Source organism: Tauraco erythrolophus, chromosome 2 (genome assembly GCF_009769465.1).
Source record: "Tauraco erythrolophus isolate bTauEry1 chromosome 2, bTauEry1.pri, whole genome shotgun sequence".
Lineage (NCBI taxonomy): Eukaryota > Metazoa > Chordata > Aves > Musophagiformes > Musophagidae > Tauraco > Tauraco erythrolophus.
Window position 1 is genome coordinate 84,683,955 of NC_141466.1, and position 18,753 is coordinate 84,702,707.

Below are 18,753 nucleotides of genomic sequence, written 5' to 3' on the forward strand. Positions count from 1 at the left end.
GCGCGCCGCCGGCGCGCGCTAGGGACGCAGTTTGGCTCCCGCGGGCGGTGTGCGGCGGCGGCGGTGGGGCGGCGCCGGGAGCGGCAGGTACTGTCTGCGCCGCGCCCGCCTTTCCCTCTCCTCCTTCCCGGGGCCGCCGCACGCCCCGCGGCTCGGGCGGGGATGACGGCGGGTGCCGGCGCCAGCGGGGCCGCGATGGCGCGGGCCGGACCGGGCCTGGAGGGCGGGGGCGGTGCGCGGTGCGGGGCTCGCTCCGCACCTTCCCTTCCCTTCCCTCCCCTCCCCGCCGGCGCCGTCGCAGGGCCGGGGCCCTCCGGGACGGCCTGAGCCGCGGGGAGGCGGGAAGGGGCTCCCGCAGCCGGGTTCCCGCGGCCGCCCCCCGCTCACGGGGCTCCGGCGCGTCTCGGGGGCGAGCGGCGGCTGTTGCTGCCGGGGGCGGGACGGCCGCGGGCAGCGGCGTGACTGCGGCGGTCACCGCCTTCCTCCTGTGAGGGCGGGCGGGAAGCGGGGCGCGGCGGCGGCCTGCTGGGGCCGGTCTGCGAGCGGCGCGGCGGGGGCGGGCCGCCTCATGCCGAAGCGGTCTCTTTCCGAGCGCTGCTGTGCGTTAGAGGAGAGATCCGGAAGGGGGGATCGGGGGGTGGGTCGGGGCCCTCTCCCGGCTGTCTCTGGACTTTGTTCCCTCTGCGAAAACGTTCCCCAGCGTTTATAGTGGAGAGGCGAGCAAGCCTCGGTTAGATGGTTACAAGATGAACCTCTGCGTAGGTGGTGTCCAAACTGTGGGTTCTGGCGTGCCAGGTGTCTAGATTTTTTAGTGAGCAGCTGGGAGGAGTTGACTTTGTTTCTTCTAGGGGTGGTGTGTAGGCTTCTAATTTACCCCCATCTCCAAGTTGCAAAACCTGGGTGCTCTGTTTGGTGCCTTCAGTGAGAGTAAAGATAATATTATCTTATGGTCATGGATAAAAAAAATGTGTGCCTTTTCAGCTGCAGTGTAAATATGAATGTAATTCTGAACTCTCATACCTTAAAATAGGCTTTCTTCAAATTTGGAGATGGTCTACCTGTGGCCTAAAAGTGACCTTGAGTATTTCAGGGCAATAGGTATCTAGTTAAGAAAGCTATAAATTAATGGAAAAACCTTTGATATCAAGGTGTAACATTTAAAATCTCCACTTATGATATTTATTTCCATAACACAGCAACAGAGACATAGTTAAAAAAAAAATAACCATGCATACATTTTACTCATATATCTGAAATTGGCTTTCATGTATTTCTTTTTTTCCTCAGAAACTGCTTGTCATTGTTGCTTGAAATGTGTTACTGCTTCATTTTATGGAAGTGGATAGAAGAGAGTTTCCTAGTTCTGATTTGACTAATGATTCTTTTCCCATAGAAGAAAAAATATATTTGGAAGCCCAAGCCTTAAAATTGCCAGGAAGAAACTTAGAAGCAACGTGTCAGTAAGTCTGTCAGTTAGTAGTCAGTGGAATTCAAGTCTAAAAAGAAAAAAAATAATCAGTGCTTTTCCAGCTAAAGCAAAGCTTGGCGTAGAGTGAGCATTAGCAGCTTGAGTTGTTTGTGCGGGAGGGTTCGGTTAGATGGAGGCTTGCTCGTGTGAGTCGGGTTACCTGCCAGGGCCTTCAGCAGAAGCACGCTGCAAAGGTTCTATAGAGTGTGCTTGAAAAAGGTTATTTTTATGGGTTGTGCGTGTGTGTGTGTGAATGTTCTTACATAGGTTTGTTCGTGGGTGTCTCTTACCTAACTCAGCAGCTGACAGGTTTGCTTTTGGTTTTGTTTTTAGACGTTATTCTCAAGATACTACTTTTTCTCTTTTCAGGCTTTGATTAGTGTTTTAGACTCTTAACACACATTTCTCTGAGGCTGATGTTTTCCTAACACTTTCAGCTTAGCTTAAAAAGCTACGTTGCTGGAATGTTTTAAAGGGTTGAAAACCCTCTCAGATTTGAAGTTAATTTAATTAAATTGAAGGAAATACTTCTGGTCTCACCAAAGAATAACTGGAATCATGGATCAGAACAACAGCTTGCCACCCTACGCTCAAGGCTTAGCCTCCCCTCAGGTAAATACAAACTATTTAATATGCAACTGTGATCTGAATTTCTTTGTGAAAGTGTTTTCTGTTTCTTGCACGTAACTTCAGGGTTTTTGTTTGCAGATCTGAAAAATTCTGCTAGGTATAGAATAATACTAGCATAAAGCAGGATTTTAAACCTGTCAATTTGTATATCCAGAGATACAAGAAATGTGCAGATATATGGGGTTCCTTTAAGCTGAAACATGGCTGACAAGTTGGAAATATTGATTTAATTTTGGTGGTTGCCCTTTAAACTAACTTATATATACGGACTGTCACTGGGCTATGAGTGCATTTGGTAGGATGGGCACAGTCTTTGTTCAAACGATTGCACGTTAAATAATGGGTCAAAGTTGAGACATGCTTGCAAGGTAGCTTGAGAAGCATATTAGCATCACTGGCTGGAGATGACGATGCTGGAACGGACAGATCCCTAGAGGTAATATTCTATTCTATAGAAGAACTGCACTTCCAAGGGCTTTCTGGTTTTAGCAAGTTACTACTATATGCCTCAGGTTTTATGTGGTCAACTTACGTTGATTTATTTTTAGACTCCTCCTGCAAGCTTTTTCTCTTAAAACCAAAATGGAGTCATCAGGATCTGTGGTTTCTGTTTCACACTTTCTTCTGTAGGGTGCGATGACTCCAGGAATTCCAATTTTTAGCCCAATGATGCCATATGGCACAGGACTGACACCACAGCCTGTCCAGAGCACCAACAGTCTGTCCATCCTAGAGGAACAGCAGCGACAGCAGCAGCAGCAGCAAGCAGCACAGCAGTCGACATCACAGCAAGCGACACAGGGAACATCTGGGCAAACTCCCCAGCTCTTCCACTCACAGACTCTTACCACAGCCCCTTTACCAGGAACCACACCTCTGTACCCCTCTCCAATGACTCCTATGACTCCAATAACTCCTGCAACACCAGCGTCCGAGAGCTCTGGGATAGTGCCACAGCTACAGTGAGTGTCCCATGTGTTAGTGCAGCATTGTCCTTTCTCAGACAGCCCTTAAAAGACTTAGGACCAAAGCCACATCAAACATTGGGTACTGCATTCTGGCGTGAAGGGAGGCCCTAGGAATTGATGGGTCTCCTCCAGCGATACAATTTTTGCTTTTGTTTTTAGCTTAGCTTCATTACTAAACCAATTGGTAATATAAAGAGTTTCTTAGTGATTTGTCAACCATACATCTTTTAAGCGCACCAGTGGAGGATTTTTTTATATGTCTTCATTTAGCACCATTGTAACTTTTAACTCTATGCACTTTCGGAGTTCAACATGCTTTAGCTATAAAGTAGTCTGGGTTGATAATCTAGTATTTCAAAATATGTATGCCTTGAAATAAATTCTCATTTGTAATTTACTGGATACTTGTGACCTGTTCACAGAAAAGCAAATAGCTCCACTTCACTGTGCGTAGAATTTTGTTAGTGAGGTACTAAAGCAGAATACAGGAATTATCCATCACAGCTGAAAGGGAATTAGAAGGATAGAGGGGAAGAAACTAGTTGCTAGTCTAGGAGCTAGAGCTGAGTTGTATTTAATACTCCATGTTCCCTTTTCTGGTTCATGGCTACAGCTGACTTGGTCATAGGGGGAAAGAAACCTAGTACTAGTTCTAGGTTTAGGTATGAAAGTATTTTCACCAAACTTTAGTTTTAAAGAGACTTTTACAGCAAGTTATGGAAGGTTCAAGGAGAAATGGTTGATAATGTCAATTTTGCACTGGAAGAGTAGTTCCTCATATTTCTTCTCCTCCCCCCTGGCCTCCTTGAGGACCTTTAGATTCCAGAGTTTTTCCAGAAAACAAGTTTTCAAGGAATTTTTGCATCTAGGAACTTCTCTTAAACTTTCTAGAGTCCTGCTTCCCTATCACCTGGCAATGGGTTTATCTCCTGGGTCATTCTGACTTAGTCATGCACCTCTTCTTCCTCCTCGAAGGGTGTACCAAGGAAAATGTCAGCTGGTACTATTGCTACCTCATATTCTCCTGTTTCCAGCAGCTTCCCTGATTGTGGTGGGGGCTCTCAGCATCAAGAATTTTTCCTGCCACACTGAAATAGAGATTCTTCTCCTGAGACACTTTTCATAATAGCTGGCAGATAAAGAGGAATCAGCAATCATGCCTTAGGAGCTACTGCCCTACAAAAGGAAGGTTCCGGAGCTGAAACACAGCTCAGTGCTCCTGTCAGTAGGAAAGATGTCATTCAAACTCACTTGGAGAACAAATTTAAAAAAAATTATAAATATAAAATTAATCAAACTTATTTAACAGTGAGGAAGATGTATGAATTCTTTATTGTCTTTTTAAATGTATTCTTCTGAACTATCTTCAGGAATATTGTGTCCACAGTGAATCTTGGTTGCAAACTTGACTTAAAAACTATTGCGCTTCGTGCTCGAAATGCTGAATATAATCCCAAGGTAAGAAATGTATTGGAGTTCATCCTATAACAGGTATGTCAAAGGCACGGTTGTGGGTGTAGTTCACTATAACAGATTGAAAAACCTTCCTACTATAGATGCAGTTTTATCCTATAGTTAAAAAAGAAATCTTTATAAACTTAGAACATTCTGTCAAACTAATAATAAGCATTTTTATAGTGACGTAGCTGTGTGTTACAGCAGGTTGTAATTTGGTAGATTTAGAAAGAACACAGCACATTTAGGAAGAACCAACATTGTAATACACTGGCAAAGTTTTTTTTGTTGTAGAGCTGGCCTCTGCTGCTATTCATATGGGCATATTTGTTTGTAGTGCTCAGAAAGATCCTTTTTCATATTACTGTGAAATGTCTGATGATTAAGTCTTGTTCCCTGTCTCCCAACAAGGAGAAAGGAAGGAGAGACTCAACTCCTGGGCTACTGCCAGAGCCACGGTTGTTCTGTGTATGCTGTGGCTTCCTCCACCTGGCTGCTCCTTTGGAATTCTTGTGGTTGCAGTGCAGTCGCTCATTTTTTACAGTCTCACTTCCCCTCTGAGCTCTGTTCCTTCATGTTTTTCCCCAGTACTCCTGCCATCCCTTGCTCCTGATGGCTAGGTTTGGTAGAACAGCAAAATGAATGCCCAGAGAAGTTGTGGATGCCCCATTCCTGGAGGTGTTCAAGGCCAGGTTGGATGAGGCTTTGGGCAACCTGGTGTAGTGTAGGATTTCCCTGCACATGGCAGGGGGGTTGGAACTAGATGATCTTTGAGGTCCCTTCCAACCCTAACCATTCTATGATTCTATGAAATGGATTTTTTTGCATGTCGACTTCTGAGTTGCCTGCTGCTTCTAAATAGCAGTCTGCTAAACCATGGAATTTTTTTAGCTTGGGAAACTTTGAACAACAGCAGAGGACCTGGACCATTGAATCAAGAAAATTATGTCACTTCATTTTTCTTTTGGGTGGCTCCTCTTGGAAATGTTATCTTTGTAACCACAGTAGTTTGACACTATTTCTAATAAAAGTTTATATGTTGTGTAGCTGAATTGACTTGCCTTGGGAAGGCTTCAGTTTTCCTGGCGTGTGTTCTTTTTGGTTTAGTATTTGAGATTTTGCTATAGTTTACCTGAACTCTTCTCTCAAAGATGAAAGCACGCATGCAGGCATGTGTGATAAATAATTTACTGTCAGTTTAAATCAGTGATGCTGTCACGTAATTGCATGTCAGTAAGATATTAGCACAGCAAAAAATTGAGCATGCTGTGGTAACTGTGAAGGTAGGGGTAGGTGGCTGCATAAAACTTGTAGGCTCGAAAAATCAATACGAAATGCTGTTTTCCACAGCAGAGGGAAAGAAGGGTTATGTAATCCACTCCTGACTTTTAGTCAGTGCATTCATCTACCAACGAAGGATGTTGCTTGGCTGTACTATTTAAGCCATTGTTAGGTAACCCACGCTACCGCCTTGGTTATGTCAGCAACAGATTATGGGACTGTGTGGTGGGCCGGTCCAAGTTAAATGTCAGGCAAACAGGGGTTTGTGCCTGTGTGCATGCACCCACGTCAGCTTCTAGTTATCTCTTGCTTCAAAGAGTTTAAGAGTATTTGACAATGCAGGCTGAGATGTTACAGTACTTAGAATGGAAAGCTAGAGCTAACCGGGCTGCTGCGCTCTGCTGTGGTAGTTGAGGTGACTTCTGTTTGCACAGAACTGTGATCTCCAGCTGTTCTGTTTGCTGGGATTCTAACACTGTCCAATTTTTTAAAGCACAGGAACAAAACAGATCATAACATATTTCCAGATAGTCTTCCATCCTGCTTATAACAGATCAAATTTCAAGACATGTGAAGGAGTTTCTGTTTTTAATTATTTTTAGGATTGTCTCTCTTGCTCTGTTGCAAATGTTAGCATTATTTGTATGTTGCATATACAGTAATGAGAGATGAGCTTTGTAAAATGGGAGTGCAATGGTAAATATTCTTCCTGTCTGACTCTACCTCTCAGTGTGCGTTTGAAGATATTTATGATTTAAGCATTTCAAGTCAATTTTGAGTGATCCATAAGTATGTTTGAACTTAGTATTTCTTTGCATACAGTGTAAATTGCTACTTAGATTATGCAAATTTTGTTTTAATGTAATGATTGCAGCAATATATCACTAATATTCTCAACGCTCACATTTCAGCGTTTTGCTGCTGTTATTATGAGAATAAGAGAACCACGTACTACTGCACTTATATTCAGCTCTGGAAAAATGGTGTGCACAGGAGCGAAAAGGTATGTTTAGGCATTACAAGCAAACTAATTTAGGCTGTCTTTTCTCTTGTACTGTGATGCTTTAGAAGTACTATTATTTGTATACAGTATTTGTACATATATAACAATATTATACAGGTACAGCTAAGCTTGCTTCCCAATTATTTGAAATAGACTTATATACATTTCTTCACAAAATGTCTTTTCATGACTGAAACGACTTCCCTATGAAAGGGGAAATGGTAGTTCTCTTTATGAAGCTCTTTCATAGAGTCTGATAAACTGGTTTGCGGAGGTTATTAGATTCTACTTTTGGCTTTGCAGTTACCTATTTTTTTCCTAATAGTTTTAAAATTTCAATGACTATGTACTGGAACTTCTTAAACTGTAGGGGCAGGGGCAGAGGAAGGGTGATTTTTATATTTGAATAGTTTCATTCATCACAGGCCAAGAGCTACAAGTCTCTGGTCCCTGTAGTCTGATCTGTTCTTAACATGATCATTGAAGCATAAGAATTGAAAACTAAACATAAGCTCAACTCCAGTGGGCAGGAGAGAAATTCTGCTCTGAAGAAGTCTGTTAGGAGTTCACAAGGAAGAAGCTAATGAGCAGAGTTGGATGAGTAGAGCTGTACAGAAAATGCTTTCTCTGCCCGGTGACTCTTGAAGTCCAAGGTGTCTTATGCTGCGTTAAGAGCAACCAGATCCTCAGCTGTGTACAAAACTGAAGCAGACTTGAGTTCTGCAATAGCCTGTAAAGCCATACAGTTTTGTTAAACCCAGGTTTGAACGCCTGGGCTGAATCAAGTAGAAGATTTTGGCAGTTTTATGTATTTTTATAGAAATACGTGTTTTCTAGCAGTAGTAGTCCAAAGTTGTTCTACACTGAAAACTTAAGAAACAGTTTTCACATTTCATTAGGGGGACTCAGGTCAATATTTTAAGTGTGTGAAGTAATTCTTAATTTTGGATGTAAAAATTTTGCATGTGACCTTCCCCCCCCCCTCAACACAGACGTTTTTTTCCCAGTTAAATATTTGTGGTTTAATGCTATTTGCTTCAAGTAATACTTAACTGAGGAAATAATACGGCTATCCTTTTCTCACTCCAGTGAGGAGCAATCCAGACTAGCAGCAAGGAAGTATGCAAGAGTTGTTCAGAAACTGGGTTTTCCTGCAAAATTTTTGGATTTTAAAATTCAGAACATGGTGGGCAGCTGTGATGTGAAATTTCCCATCAGATTAGAAGGATTGGTACTCACGCACCAGCAGTTCAGCAGGTAAAAAAAGGCTTGCTTATGTTTCATTCGTGCTGCATATTGACTAGCTTAGAGACATCTGTTTAGATTATTCCCTTGCACCAGAAGGAAACCTGCACCTTTGTTCCCATCACTGCTCTGCCTCGGGTGTAACTGAGATTGCCCAACGTGAACCCATTAAAGTGATTGTCCTTGGTACTCTCCAAGTTTCAGTGCTACATCTGCTCTGCTCATTCCTGCAGTCCTGCAGATGAAAGACTGGAACATATGTCTGCAAGCATGTTTAAACACTGTCACTCTCTTCTCTTACAGCTACGAGCCAGAATTGTTTCCTGGGTTAATCTACAGAATGATCAAGCCGAGAATTGTTCTGCTTATTTTCGTTTCAGGAAAAGTGGTTTTAACTGGTAAGTGAAGACAGTGCCTTACTCCAGTACGTTAAATTTAGACTGTATTACAGAGAATGCACAATGATACCAGAAGTATGGAAGGTGCTACCTACTTCCTTTAGAGAAGACAGTACTGAGGAGCAACAGATAGTACAGCCTTCTGTGGATGAGAACGCACAAAGCAAACTACGTGTTTGGCTAAATCCACATAGGCAATGATCATGAATCCTAATCAAGTGTGCAGGTACCCAAAAAGCTGTAAGAACACTGGTAATGTTTCTGGCAAAATCTGAAAGTCTGGGTTTATGTGCTGGGTGCGTGTGACTGCGCTAACTGTTCTTTGACAGCTTGGCTGGAGGCTGCTGCCATTCTGCTTTGATACAGCAGCCAGAGAAAGGGGAGACAGCCTTTCTTTGAGACCTCCTGAACCTCAGGCACTGCACCTACATCCTTCCTTTTTCCCTCCTGCTGAGTCTTACTATGGAGGAAAAAACCCACAAGACTTGCAGGCAAAAGAAGGACCATGTCCCTGCAGTGTGGCAAGTGGTGGGCCTCTGCAGTGGTCTCTGTTGCCAGACCTTTTCTCCCTAGTTGTTGCCACTCTCAAAAAAAGTTCCACCAGTCAAGCCTTTCTGCAGAAACATCCTATAGGGCTGTGCTTTGTAGTTGGGTCTCCTGCAGGAATTATCTATGGAAAAATCCCATTTGCAAGTATAGCATAAGTATGAAGATGCTATTGAAAGTTCTACCAGTTATCAGAATAAACAGTGAGAAGACTGGTAATGTATGCTTTATATGAAACATGTATTAAAAAAGGGGAAAAAAAGAGATTGGAAAAATAGGGATTTGTGGATATGCTTAGCTTTTATATAGAGTCACATTCAAATAAACATTCTAAAAAAAAAAAAATTATTTGGTGAAACATACAGACTAACATAATTCCCTCTCTTTTGTAGGTGCTAAAGTACGAGCAGAAATCTATGAAGCGTTTGAAAACATCTATCCTATTTTAAAGGGATTCAGAAAGACAACGTAACAGTTTCTACATCTTTCAGAGGAATTGGGGTTATATTTTAAAAGGTATTGCGTATGGCACAGCAGTAACAAGAGATGGACTTCCAGTGAAACTGCAACACCAGGACTTGGACTATTTCCCAGTTAGTGCCTACTTCCCTGATGCTCAAGGGGAACTGTATTATTGATTATGTCTACTGAGTTACTGTGAGTTGCTTTACTGGGCTGTTCTTGGAGCAGTCCCTCCAAGTTTTATTTATATTCTAGCTTTTAAATAGTTTTAATGCCAGTTCTATTAACAGAAAATCCGTAAGTTGGTTTAGGAGACAAACGCAACTGTGTCACTCAGTGTATAAACCACTTAAATTGCCATGTATATATGTTTTAACTTTCTTCCATAAGACCATGGTTTTTATAATTTTCAGAACTTAAGCTTTTGAATTCTTTCAATTTTAAATTTCTTTGGTGCCAGACACATTCCCTCTTTCCAGTATTAAGCAAGACGGAATAAATTTATTAATGAAAATGGCTCACTGTACATATATATATATAATATATACCTTCCTTCTCTTTCTTCCTTCAGTTCCACATGTACAATAAACTGTTTATACAATTACAGAAACTGTCTTAATGAATTTTAAAATTACCCAGCTGGTAGAATGAAATACACTGAAACTTTTTTAAAATTGAATCTGGATTTTTCAATAGCACATGCACTACTGTAAGTGACCCGTTTTTTTTGAGAGAATCTTAACAGTGCTCTGGCTTGCTTACCAGCAGTTGTATCTTTGGCAATGTCTAGCTTGAATATTTCTAGTATGTTAAAGCAAAAGACATGATTGGTTAAAGAAGTTTGTGTTGCCTCTTGTTCAACAGATGGAATTTATGCAAGTCTTAAATAGCTACACTTGACTGAATTGGAACAAAAGATCCCTGCTTAGCTTCTAGAATTTCTTTAAATTACAACTTTTGTATTTTACCAACTATGACAGTCTCACTATATTAGTGTTCCTGTAAAATGTCAAAGCCCTTCCGACTAGAGTCAGTGTGTACATAATCTTCCCTCTGAACTGTGTTTGAAGCTTAATGGGCTGAGAACTAAAAATAAACTTTTTTTCTCCAGTAAGTTTCCAGTAATAGTAACCTCCTTTCTGTGATTTGCATGTTCTTTCAAACAGCTTTTATCCAAAACTAACCGCAGGGTAACCACGGTTTCTTCATTTACTAAATTAGTGTTTCATTCCAGAAAAAATTAAGTTTGGGCTGGCTTTGCTACCGCTTCATTTGCAAATCCTGAGTGAACTTAATCCTTAGTCTCCTCTAATCCCCCCATAGTGGCATACACCAGTGTTTCTCCAGGCGTTTAAATAATTGGTTTCATTGATCTTACAGAAAGCTGCTGTTTAATAACATACAGCTTTGCCAGGGTAAGTTCATGATACCCAAACACAGCGTCGCCTTCAGTGCCACACCACTCTGCTGTGAGCTAATGATCATTCCTGAGTGCTCTTCAACATAACTATGACTGTCTGTGCTTTTGCAGGACCTTGAATTATTACCAACTTACCTGCGAAACTCTTTTAACTGTGCAGGAAAACTTGGAGCCTCAAGTAACTCTGGGATGGTTTTCTATAAAATCAGTGAAGCTGTACTATAGTGACCTAAGACACTGTTTGTTTTTCTGTGACACGCACCTTTTAGAATTTAAGTTCTGTGATGACCAAACAGCTTATACTTAGAGCATTCCCTGCCTGCTCATTTGAGTATTTCCAACATCTAGTGGGCCTAGGGCTTCCATAAACTCATTGATCAGTAGACATAAATAGTTTGAGCAGGATAAGGGAATACATAACTGAAGTAAATTCAATACTGGGACAAAAAAAAAAAAAAAAGCTGCCTCTTTTCTGCAAATATTGCTATAGCAACAGGAGTAGTTAAGAAACTACCACAGTAAATTCATCATTATGGTTTCACTTTTCTCTTGCCTCAGCTTTGTGGCAGTCAAACAGCCGAAGAATCCATGGAGAAGGCACTTACTTTTAAACTTCACAACTATGGCAGACTTAAGGTACAATTCAGTTTGAAAATCTGCTGCTACAGGTAGTAAGAAGACAAACATATTCTGGTACAGCTGGCTTTGTTTCAACTGCTTCTGCACCAGACAGTCCCATGCAGAAAGAGTTTAACTCAGGTAATAGGTTTAAAGTCAGATAAAACAATTTCTGTGCATTTTATCTTCAATAACCACTCAATCAGAACATGTAACAACCACCAAGTTAGATTCAGCGTCCCCTCTAAGGCGCAGATTTGTGTTCCACAGTGAACAGCTAAGCAGCTTTGTCTTAGCTATGACTTCTGTACGCCTCCCAAGCATAAACCGTCGAGTGATCTTAGAGCAGTCTGCTTTTCTCTGAATTAGGGGTCGTTTGTGAGTAGCACAAAGAAAATCCTGTCATACAACAATCTAAGTTTGTGAAGTTCAGTTGCCAACAAAAGATACTTTCATCAACCCAGAAATATTTCATCTTTATTTAAACATTCAGAACTGAGATTTGAAGTGAAATTCAATAAACAAATGCATCTGGCTTCATTACCAGGTTAAGTTAAAAGCTCCTGTGGAGCAGAGGAGAGAGGCTGTCAAGGTCTGCTTTTCGTAGTTTTAGCACTGTTACAAGGTACACAGTTCTCTGTGACTTTAGTTCAATCACCTGTTTGCAAAGCACACAGATGTACTGAAACAAGGCAGGTATTCTGCTTAGATGGTTCAACTTAGTAACTTGATGGAAGTTCAGTAGAGCCTGCAGAGAAGTCTTGTTTCCATATGAACTCTTCCAGGTACTCATTTCCCTCACCACAGTTGTCAGCACAAGTGTACACCACCAGCGTTCCCCAGTCAATGCTCTCTCCAAGGCTGTCAACCTCAAGGTGGTTCAGGAGCTGTGGCATAATCTTCAAGGAAAAACAAAACTTTAGAGGCAGGTGACAGTTCTCTACCCCTCTCCGTGCATCTCTTCCTCAAGAAGGGTCCTGCCTTTCTTTATGTTCTCTTGTGCCCAATGAAAGCTACTAAATAACCCAGCCACTTAAATAAAACCCATTTGGAATTCCCAAAGCAGTGCAGGAGGTGCACAGGGAATCAAAGGTGTGGCCCTACTTATTTTATCTATACAAGTTTTATTTGACTAAGCATTGCCTGATGTGAAAGCCTCCTTCCATTTGAAATTATCTTCACAACTACGTTTTGTCTTTGCGTGACATTAAGCGTGTTCACGATACGTATGCTTCTAGCATTCAAAATTCTGCAGCTGAATACTTCCAGCCAGACATAGTTCCAATTTGTGTTGTGTTTTTTTAAAAAAATACCAGACTCCTATTACGTAAGAGATGGTTCCATATTCACAAGTGCACCATTTTATGGATGGTGCTAATTACCAGATGGGAACCTACTTTCTATATGTGAAAGTCTTACAGGAAGAAGCAGTTGCAATAGTAAATAAGGGCACTGTACCATTTAGCATAGTTAGTTTGTAGCAACTTCCAACTACCTTGCTCTACTTACAAGCCAACACCTATACAATTTGAGCCTGTTAAGTCTGAACTACATTACCTGTATTATCTTTAAGTGAATTTACATACCTGGAATTCAAAAATCCTTTTGGCACCACATAAACAATTTGGGATATCTTTTTCTTCAGGAATATTTTCACCTGATACCCAGATTGGGCCTTCTCCTCCTCTGCAGTATCTAATAATCTGAAATAGAGCAGAAGTTTAAGTAACTTCTCAAAACTGTCTTTTCATCTTGGTATAAAATTGGTATTTACTGACAAAGTTGTAAGATGGTGCAGAAAAATGTCGGTTCCTTTAAGTAACACCCATGGCAAAGCCCATCAGTTGCAAATGTGGTATTCTAAATAAGGCAGGTTCTCTATATTAAAGTTTTCTTGACTATTTGAATTATGAAAGTAAGTCATACAGCATTTTTTCAATGATCCAGGGATAAGTGCAGTGATTTGTATTTCTCTAATTAAGGGACCCAGAAACACTAGGTCAGGTATTTTAAAGTCTTAGATGGAGGAAGAGCAGATCATGATAATTAGCACACACTAGTGTACAGAGAAGTCAAGAACGCAACCCAGCTCCTTCTGTTTGCAGTTCTGCACCTAAATGCAAAGGGACTGTCCTAACATCCAAGAAGGAGGTATTTTCAGACATTCATATCCTCTGTTGTTATGTCATATCTAAATATTTATCTAGCACATCAGGCATTATCAACAAGAGGACTCTTAAGCAGATCAGTCAGTATGGGGATGGTCAGAGAAGGAGGTGATTCACCTACCCCAAGCAGAGGAAGGAACGGACTCAGTCTCCTGCTTTCTGGATATGCACCCTCACCCCTCAGCTACCAGGTAAAACATGGAGATAATTTCTTCTTCCTCCACTGCTTTCATGCATTTGAGCCTGTGTTTCCTCTGAATGGAACATGGAACCGTTTTTGTTTGACAACGTGGCTTTTTCAGCCTCTTGTATTAGCAAGAAATAGCATGGGGGGAGATTTCTGTTTTGAACAGTTGAAATTTTAAAGTCATCACTGATTTCAGCCTTTAAAAAAGGCAAACCAACCCCTCCATGCAGCTGGTGATAGTGACAGAGCTTCTTGCTGCAGTTTTGGTTCTGCTGAGAAGGAAAGACAACAGGGCCAAAGGCTGGGGAAGAGTGTGATGGTTCACCACCCTTGGTTAGAACCACTTCACAGGACGGCAGCAGACTCTCCTTGGCTATAGCTCCCTCTGCTTTGTCATCCTGACCAATTTCTGTTTGAGTGAGATAAGCAGGTGCTAAATTCTTACTTCAACATGAATCAAGTTCTGCACCTAAGGAAGATCAGGGTATGCTGGCTAAGGTGTGTGGAGGATGAGGAGGCATCCCTGTCACCATTTCTAACTAGGCAGCGAAACACTCTGCAGGTGCAGCAGGATGCTGTGCCAGAACCTCTAAGTTCTAAGGCTGCCCTATCTTCTGACCTGCTCTGGTTCAGCAGCTACTCGTTCTTTAAACGTTTGGAAGATCTTGTCTTCTTCAGTCTCATGTTTTGCCATTGCTTCCAATGTCTCTTCATCTAGGGATTGAAATGCTTCGCCTAAGCAAGAAAAAACCAAACAACCCAGATTACAGGCTAATGCAAGACTGGTAAGTGCATTTTTCCCTCAGAATCACTCCCAGCGTAAATCACTTAAGACTTTTTTTTCTTTTTGTGATGTAATAAGATTCAGTCACACAGAGATCCATTTTAGTTGCACTTTAAACACAGATGTCAGTACTGGAACGCTGAAAAGGGAAGGAGTTAATCTGCCAAGGTTTATGGCTCCCAGCAGGTATCGCTGAGGCTGCTGAACCTTCAGAATCTGACATCTGGAAAAGGCCAGCCATCTGCCAGACTTCAGCTTCTACCACTGCAGCACATATCTGCTACACTCCCATGTTCACATCCACGCGGGACACCGAGCAGCCTGGAGACAGCTTGAGACCACAGCAAGGGACAGCTGGGAACCCAGCAGCCTTCCCCTCTGACACCACGAGCTCTCCACCCTGGGCGTGCGCAAAGCCGGCGCGGTGAGCTGCAAACACATTGTGAACTTTTTGAGGAAGGGGGCTGCACTTCAACTGCTTAATTCAAGATCAATTAAAAAAACCTCAGAACAGAACCATTTTCTTCTAGCACAAACAAGGAGATTTTGTTATGTATTTTCCATTAATTAAGACAAATTGAATCAAGTCAAGCCGAGACCATCTAACTCAATCTCCGGATTCCAACAGTGTCCAGAAGCAGGTGCTCAGGGCCCTGTTTTTCTCACTGGACTTGTTCCCTTAACTGCAGAAAGCACACAGGGACACAGTGTAACCCTCAGCTACCTGCAGCTTCACTGCAGCAACAGCTGCTTCAACAGCTCCTGGGGTTGGGGCTTCGTAAGTCTCTCCCCTAAAAGCAACTCATATTATGGGGTGTCTACAAAAAACCCGCATCAAAAGTGACTGTAGATACAGACTTTTATCACCAGTAGTTCACAAGAAACACTTAAAAATGACAGTATTTTATATTTTAAAGATGTAATACAGGCTTCATTAGGAGGAATTGCAGACAGCATCTTATTTCTTACCTGCACTGCCTGTAGCTCTGAGTTCTCCTTGTTCTTTTGGGTGCTTTGATGTATCTTCAGCTCCTTGTTCATCATCAGGATCTACGCTGCTGTCAGCAGGAAATTCTGGTTCCTCAGGTTCTATCAAAATCTCATATTCTGGAAAAAGGAACTCGTTATGCTCTGGAATTGGATCCACCGAGTCATCTACAAAACAGAAGGGAGATACCACTTCACAACATCACCTCACATTACACGTCCTTCTCCCCAAAAGCTACATGGCAAACTACACAGCAAAAATAAACACTGCATGAGCAAGAGCGATTTACATCAGTGCTAGACCTGATTAAAAGGTGTGGAAGATTTTATATTAAGGGCAGTAGAAAACTACAACAGGTCGTGCGTTGCTTTGAATCATCGTAAACCTGTAAGACACGGACAGACAGACTGAACAGTGTTCGCAGCTGCATTTTAAAACCCAAAACCTGCAGCTGGACAGCTCCATGCAATGTATCTTGTTCTGACAAGCATACACACACAAGTCAAGTGTGCACCAGGCGCCCTGAGGCCACACCACTTTTTCTTATTTTTCCTTTGCATATCGCGAGTAGGCAGTTTCCACAGACTCACCAAGCGTACCTTCTGTAATGATGGAATTAACCACGTGCTAGTACACTTCAGGTTTTCCCTGGTTCAATTAAACGTTTCAGTTGTCTGACCCATAACTTAATTTGCACCAATCCACTTTTAACGTTCTGCTTATTTCTGCTTCCTGCAATCAAAGTTTTTGGGACTAGCATCCCACGCTGTACGACAGGAGATACATCACGCACACCATGTTTCATCGCATCATTACTAATGTGATACTTCTGAAGACTTAAAAAATACTTTAAATACTCTCCACTTGTCCCTTTAACAACCAGCAAACAAGCAAGCGTATGAATGAGACGAGAGCAGCAGAGGGGCTGGCTTAAGAAAAGGGTCTCTAAAACAGCACACTCGTGGAAAGTACTCGCTTCATCTACCGACTGTCACAGCATCCTGTGAAGAGACGTGCTGGTTTTGGCTGAGATAACGTTCTTCATAGTAGCTGGTATGGAGCTACGTTTTGGAATTGTGCTGGAAACAGTGTTGATAACACAGCGATGTTTTTGTTATTGCTGAGCAGTGCTTGCACAGAGCCAAGGCCTTTTCTGCTTCTCACCCCACCCCATCAGTGAGCAGGCTGGGGCTGCCCAAGAAGTTGGGAGGGGACAGAGCTGGGACAGCTGACTCCAGCTGACCAAAGGGATATTCCATACCATAGGACATCATGCCCAGTATATGAAGCTGGAGGAAGAAGGAGGAAGGGGTGCACGTTTGGAGTGATGGCGTTTGTCTTCCCAAGTAGCTGTTAGGCGTGATGGAGCCCTGCTTTCCTGGAGATGGCTGAACACCTGCCTGCCCATGGGAAGTAGTGACTGGATTCTCTGTTTTGCTTTGCTTGCATGCGCAACTTTTGCTTTACCTGTGAAACAGTCTGTATCCTAACCTACAGTTTTCTCACTTCTACTGTTCTGATTCTCTCCCTCATCCCACTGGAGGGGAGTGAGGAAGTGGCTGGGTGGTGCTAAGTTGCCAGCTGGGGTTAAACCACAACAGTCCTTTCTGCAAGCTGGTGGAGATACAGCTCTTATTTCGCTGATCACACCCATCGGGACCTGTCAATGTCCATCTTGCCATTTTATTCCTAGAAACTGGATCTCCCGTGCAGGTCTTTTGACTTTACTTTGGTTTATGGCAAAACCAGCTTTCAGAAGGATCTGGACTGTTTTCTTCCCTTTCTCAAAAACTTCTGCTGTGTTGCCCCATACGATGTCATCAGCCTGTACTGAAGTTCTAGCATGTCCAGCAAGGCAGCACTAGGGCTGGCTGAGTGATCAACACTGTTTCCAGCACAATTCCGAAACATAACCTGGCACTAGCTACTATGAAGAAAATTAACTCTGTCCCAGCCAAAACCAGCACAAGGCGTCACCTTTGTACGTTCCTTTACAATTTATGAATAAGCCGTCTTAAAAGTAGCCTGCAAAGGGAAAAAACTGGCCTACATCCTTTCAGCTTTCAGTGACATCAAGTAGACAGAAAGAAGTCTTTGAAAGACACCTCAAACTTTTTAGCTTTCCAGGAACAACAGAGATCCCGTATTCCTGTGTCACTGAGGTAAATACCTATCAGGGAAAAAAGCACCTGAAGCAATCACTGCTGCTTTCCTTACAGACCACAGAGCAACGCGAAACACACGAGCTGCTTCCTTCTCTCCAGCGCAGGCCCTCACCCCGCCCACACGCAAGTTCTGCACGCGGAAAGGGCCGCTGGTTTTCCAACGTGTCCCGGCGCGTGCCGCCACCGCTCCGGAGCCAACGGCACGCGCGCGGCTGGCCCCCCCCGCCCCCGCCCGACACCCACCTCCGGCGCCGTGCTGCCTGCAGGACCGCCGGTGCCCCCGCCGCCAGTCCAGCGCCTGGTGCTCGGGGCCGCAGTAGGCAGCGCGGCGGCAGCGCCCGCAGACGCGGGGCCCCAGGCAGCCGCAGACGCGGCAGAGAGCGGCGCCGCCGCGGAGGCGGCGGGGGGGCGCGGCGGCGGGGCCCGGCGGCGGCTCCTCGGGGGGCGGCTCCTCCGGGTAGGTGTCGTTCCGCCGCGGCAGCTGGTTCCGGAACACTGCGGGAGAAAGGCGGCGGTCAGCGGGGCGGCAGCCGGCGGCCCTCGCCCCCCTCCTCGCTCACCGCCCCCCGCCTCACCGCGGAGGGGCCCCCGCGGGCCCGGCAGGCGGTAGCAGGCGGCGCCGCGGCAGGCGAAGACGAAGAGGGTGCGGTGGAAGGCGTCGGGGCGGCCGGGCAGCGGCGCGTACAGCTGGAGCAGGAAGGCGCAGGGCTGCTGGCAGCGGCCGCAGCGCAGGGCGGCGGGACTCGGCAGCCCGGCCTCGCCCAGCCACGCCGGCCGCCCCCCGACCTTGCTGGGGAAATAGGCGCTGCGCAGCCGCCAGGCGCCGCCCGGCCCCACCGCCGCCGCGAAGCCCAGCTCCACGCCGGCCGCCATGCCGCTGCTGCTGCCGCAACGGCGGGGAGCGTCGGCTCGCGCCGGAAGCGCCCGCCCCCAACGGCGGCGGCGGGCGGGCCGAGCGCCGCGCGCT

The 18,753-nt window shown here is 44.2% G+C and overlaps 2 protein-coding genes across 5 annotated transcripts; one reads left to right on the forward strand and one right to left on the reverse strand.

Moving 5' to 3' along the window:
• Positions 1 to 55: 55 nt before the first annotated feature.
• TBP (TATA-box binding protein) lies at positions 56 to 10,562 on the forward strand. Of its 4 annotated transcripts, none has more exons than XM_086631549.1 (8): positions 56 to 87; positions 1,838 to 2,080; positions 2,729 to 3,060; positions 4,437 to 4,524; positions 6,714 to 6,805; positions 7,895 to 8,062; positions 8,354 to 8,448; positions 9,387 to 10,562. In XM_086631549.1, the coding sequence occupies exons 2-8, from the start codon at positions 2,027 to 2,029 to the stop codon at positions 9,464 to 9,466; spliced, it is 909 nt and encodes a 302-aa protein (XP_086487675.1). In that variant the 5' UTR covers positions 56 to 87; positions 1,838 to 2,026; the 3' UTR covers positions 9,467 to 10,562. The 4 variants fall into 4 exon arrangements, with proteins under 4 accessions (XP_086487675.1, XP_086487677.1, XP_086487676.1 ...); XM_086631551.1 differs by having other exon boundaries at positions 70 to 87; positions 1,906 to 2,080; XM_086631550.1 differs by lacking the exon at positions 56 to 87 and adding an exon at positions 1,349 to 1,460.
• Positions 10,563 to 11,945: 1,383 nt separating this feature from the next.
• Positions 11,946 to 18,659, reverse strand: PDCD2 (programmed cell death 2). The gene is made up of 6 exons (XM_086631553.1): positions 18,362 to 18,659; positions 18,030 to 18,281; positions 15,603 to 15,788; positions 14,469 to 14,584; positions 13,081 to 13,197; positions 11,946 to 12,393 (listed from the first exon to the last, which is right to left on the reverse strand). Exons 1-6 carry the CDS (start codon positions 18,657 to 18,659, stop codon positions 12,214 to 12,216), a joined length of 1,149 nt encoding a protein of 382 aa, XP_086487679.1. The 3' UTR covers positions 11,946 to 12,213.
• Positions 18,660 to 18,753: the final 94 nt, after the last annotated feature.

What these genes read in the sequence shown, in the direction of transcription:
- TBP (XM_086631549.1), top strand. Translation starts at nt 2,027, where the DNA reads ATGGATCAGAACAACAGCTTGCCACCCTACGCTCAAGGCTTAGCCTCC. An exon ending in AAGGCTTAGCCTCCCCTCAG is followed by an intron (nt 2,081 to 2,728) that starts GTAAATACAAAC and finishes TTTCTTCTGTAG; the next exon opens with GGTGCGATGACTCCAGGAAT. An exon ending in ACGCACCAGCAGTTCAGCAG is followed by an intron (nt 8,063 to 8,353) that starts GTAAAAAAAGGC and finishes CTTCTCTTACAG; the next exon opens with CTACGAGCCAGAATTGTTTC.
- PDCD2 (XM_086631553.1), bottom strand. Translation starts at nt 18,659, where the DNA reads ATGGCGGCCGGCGTGGAGCTGGGCTTCGCGGCGGCGGTGGGGCCGGGC. An exon ending in CAGGCAGCACGGCGCCGGAG is followed by an intron (nt 15,789 to 18,029) that starts GTGGGTGTCGGG and finishes TCTGTTTTGTAG; the next exon opens with ATGACTCGGTGGATCCAATT. An exon ending in CAGAGCTACAGGCAGTGCAG is followed by an intron (nt 14,585 to 15,602) that starts GTAAGAAATAAG and finishes TTTCTTGCTTAG; the next exon opens with GCGAAGCATTTCAATCCCTA.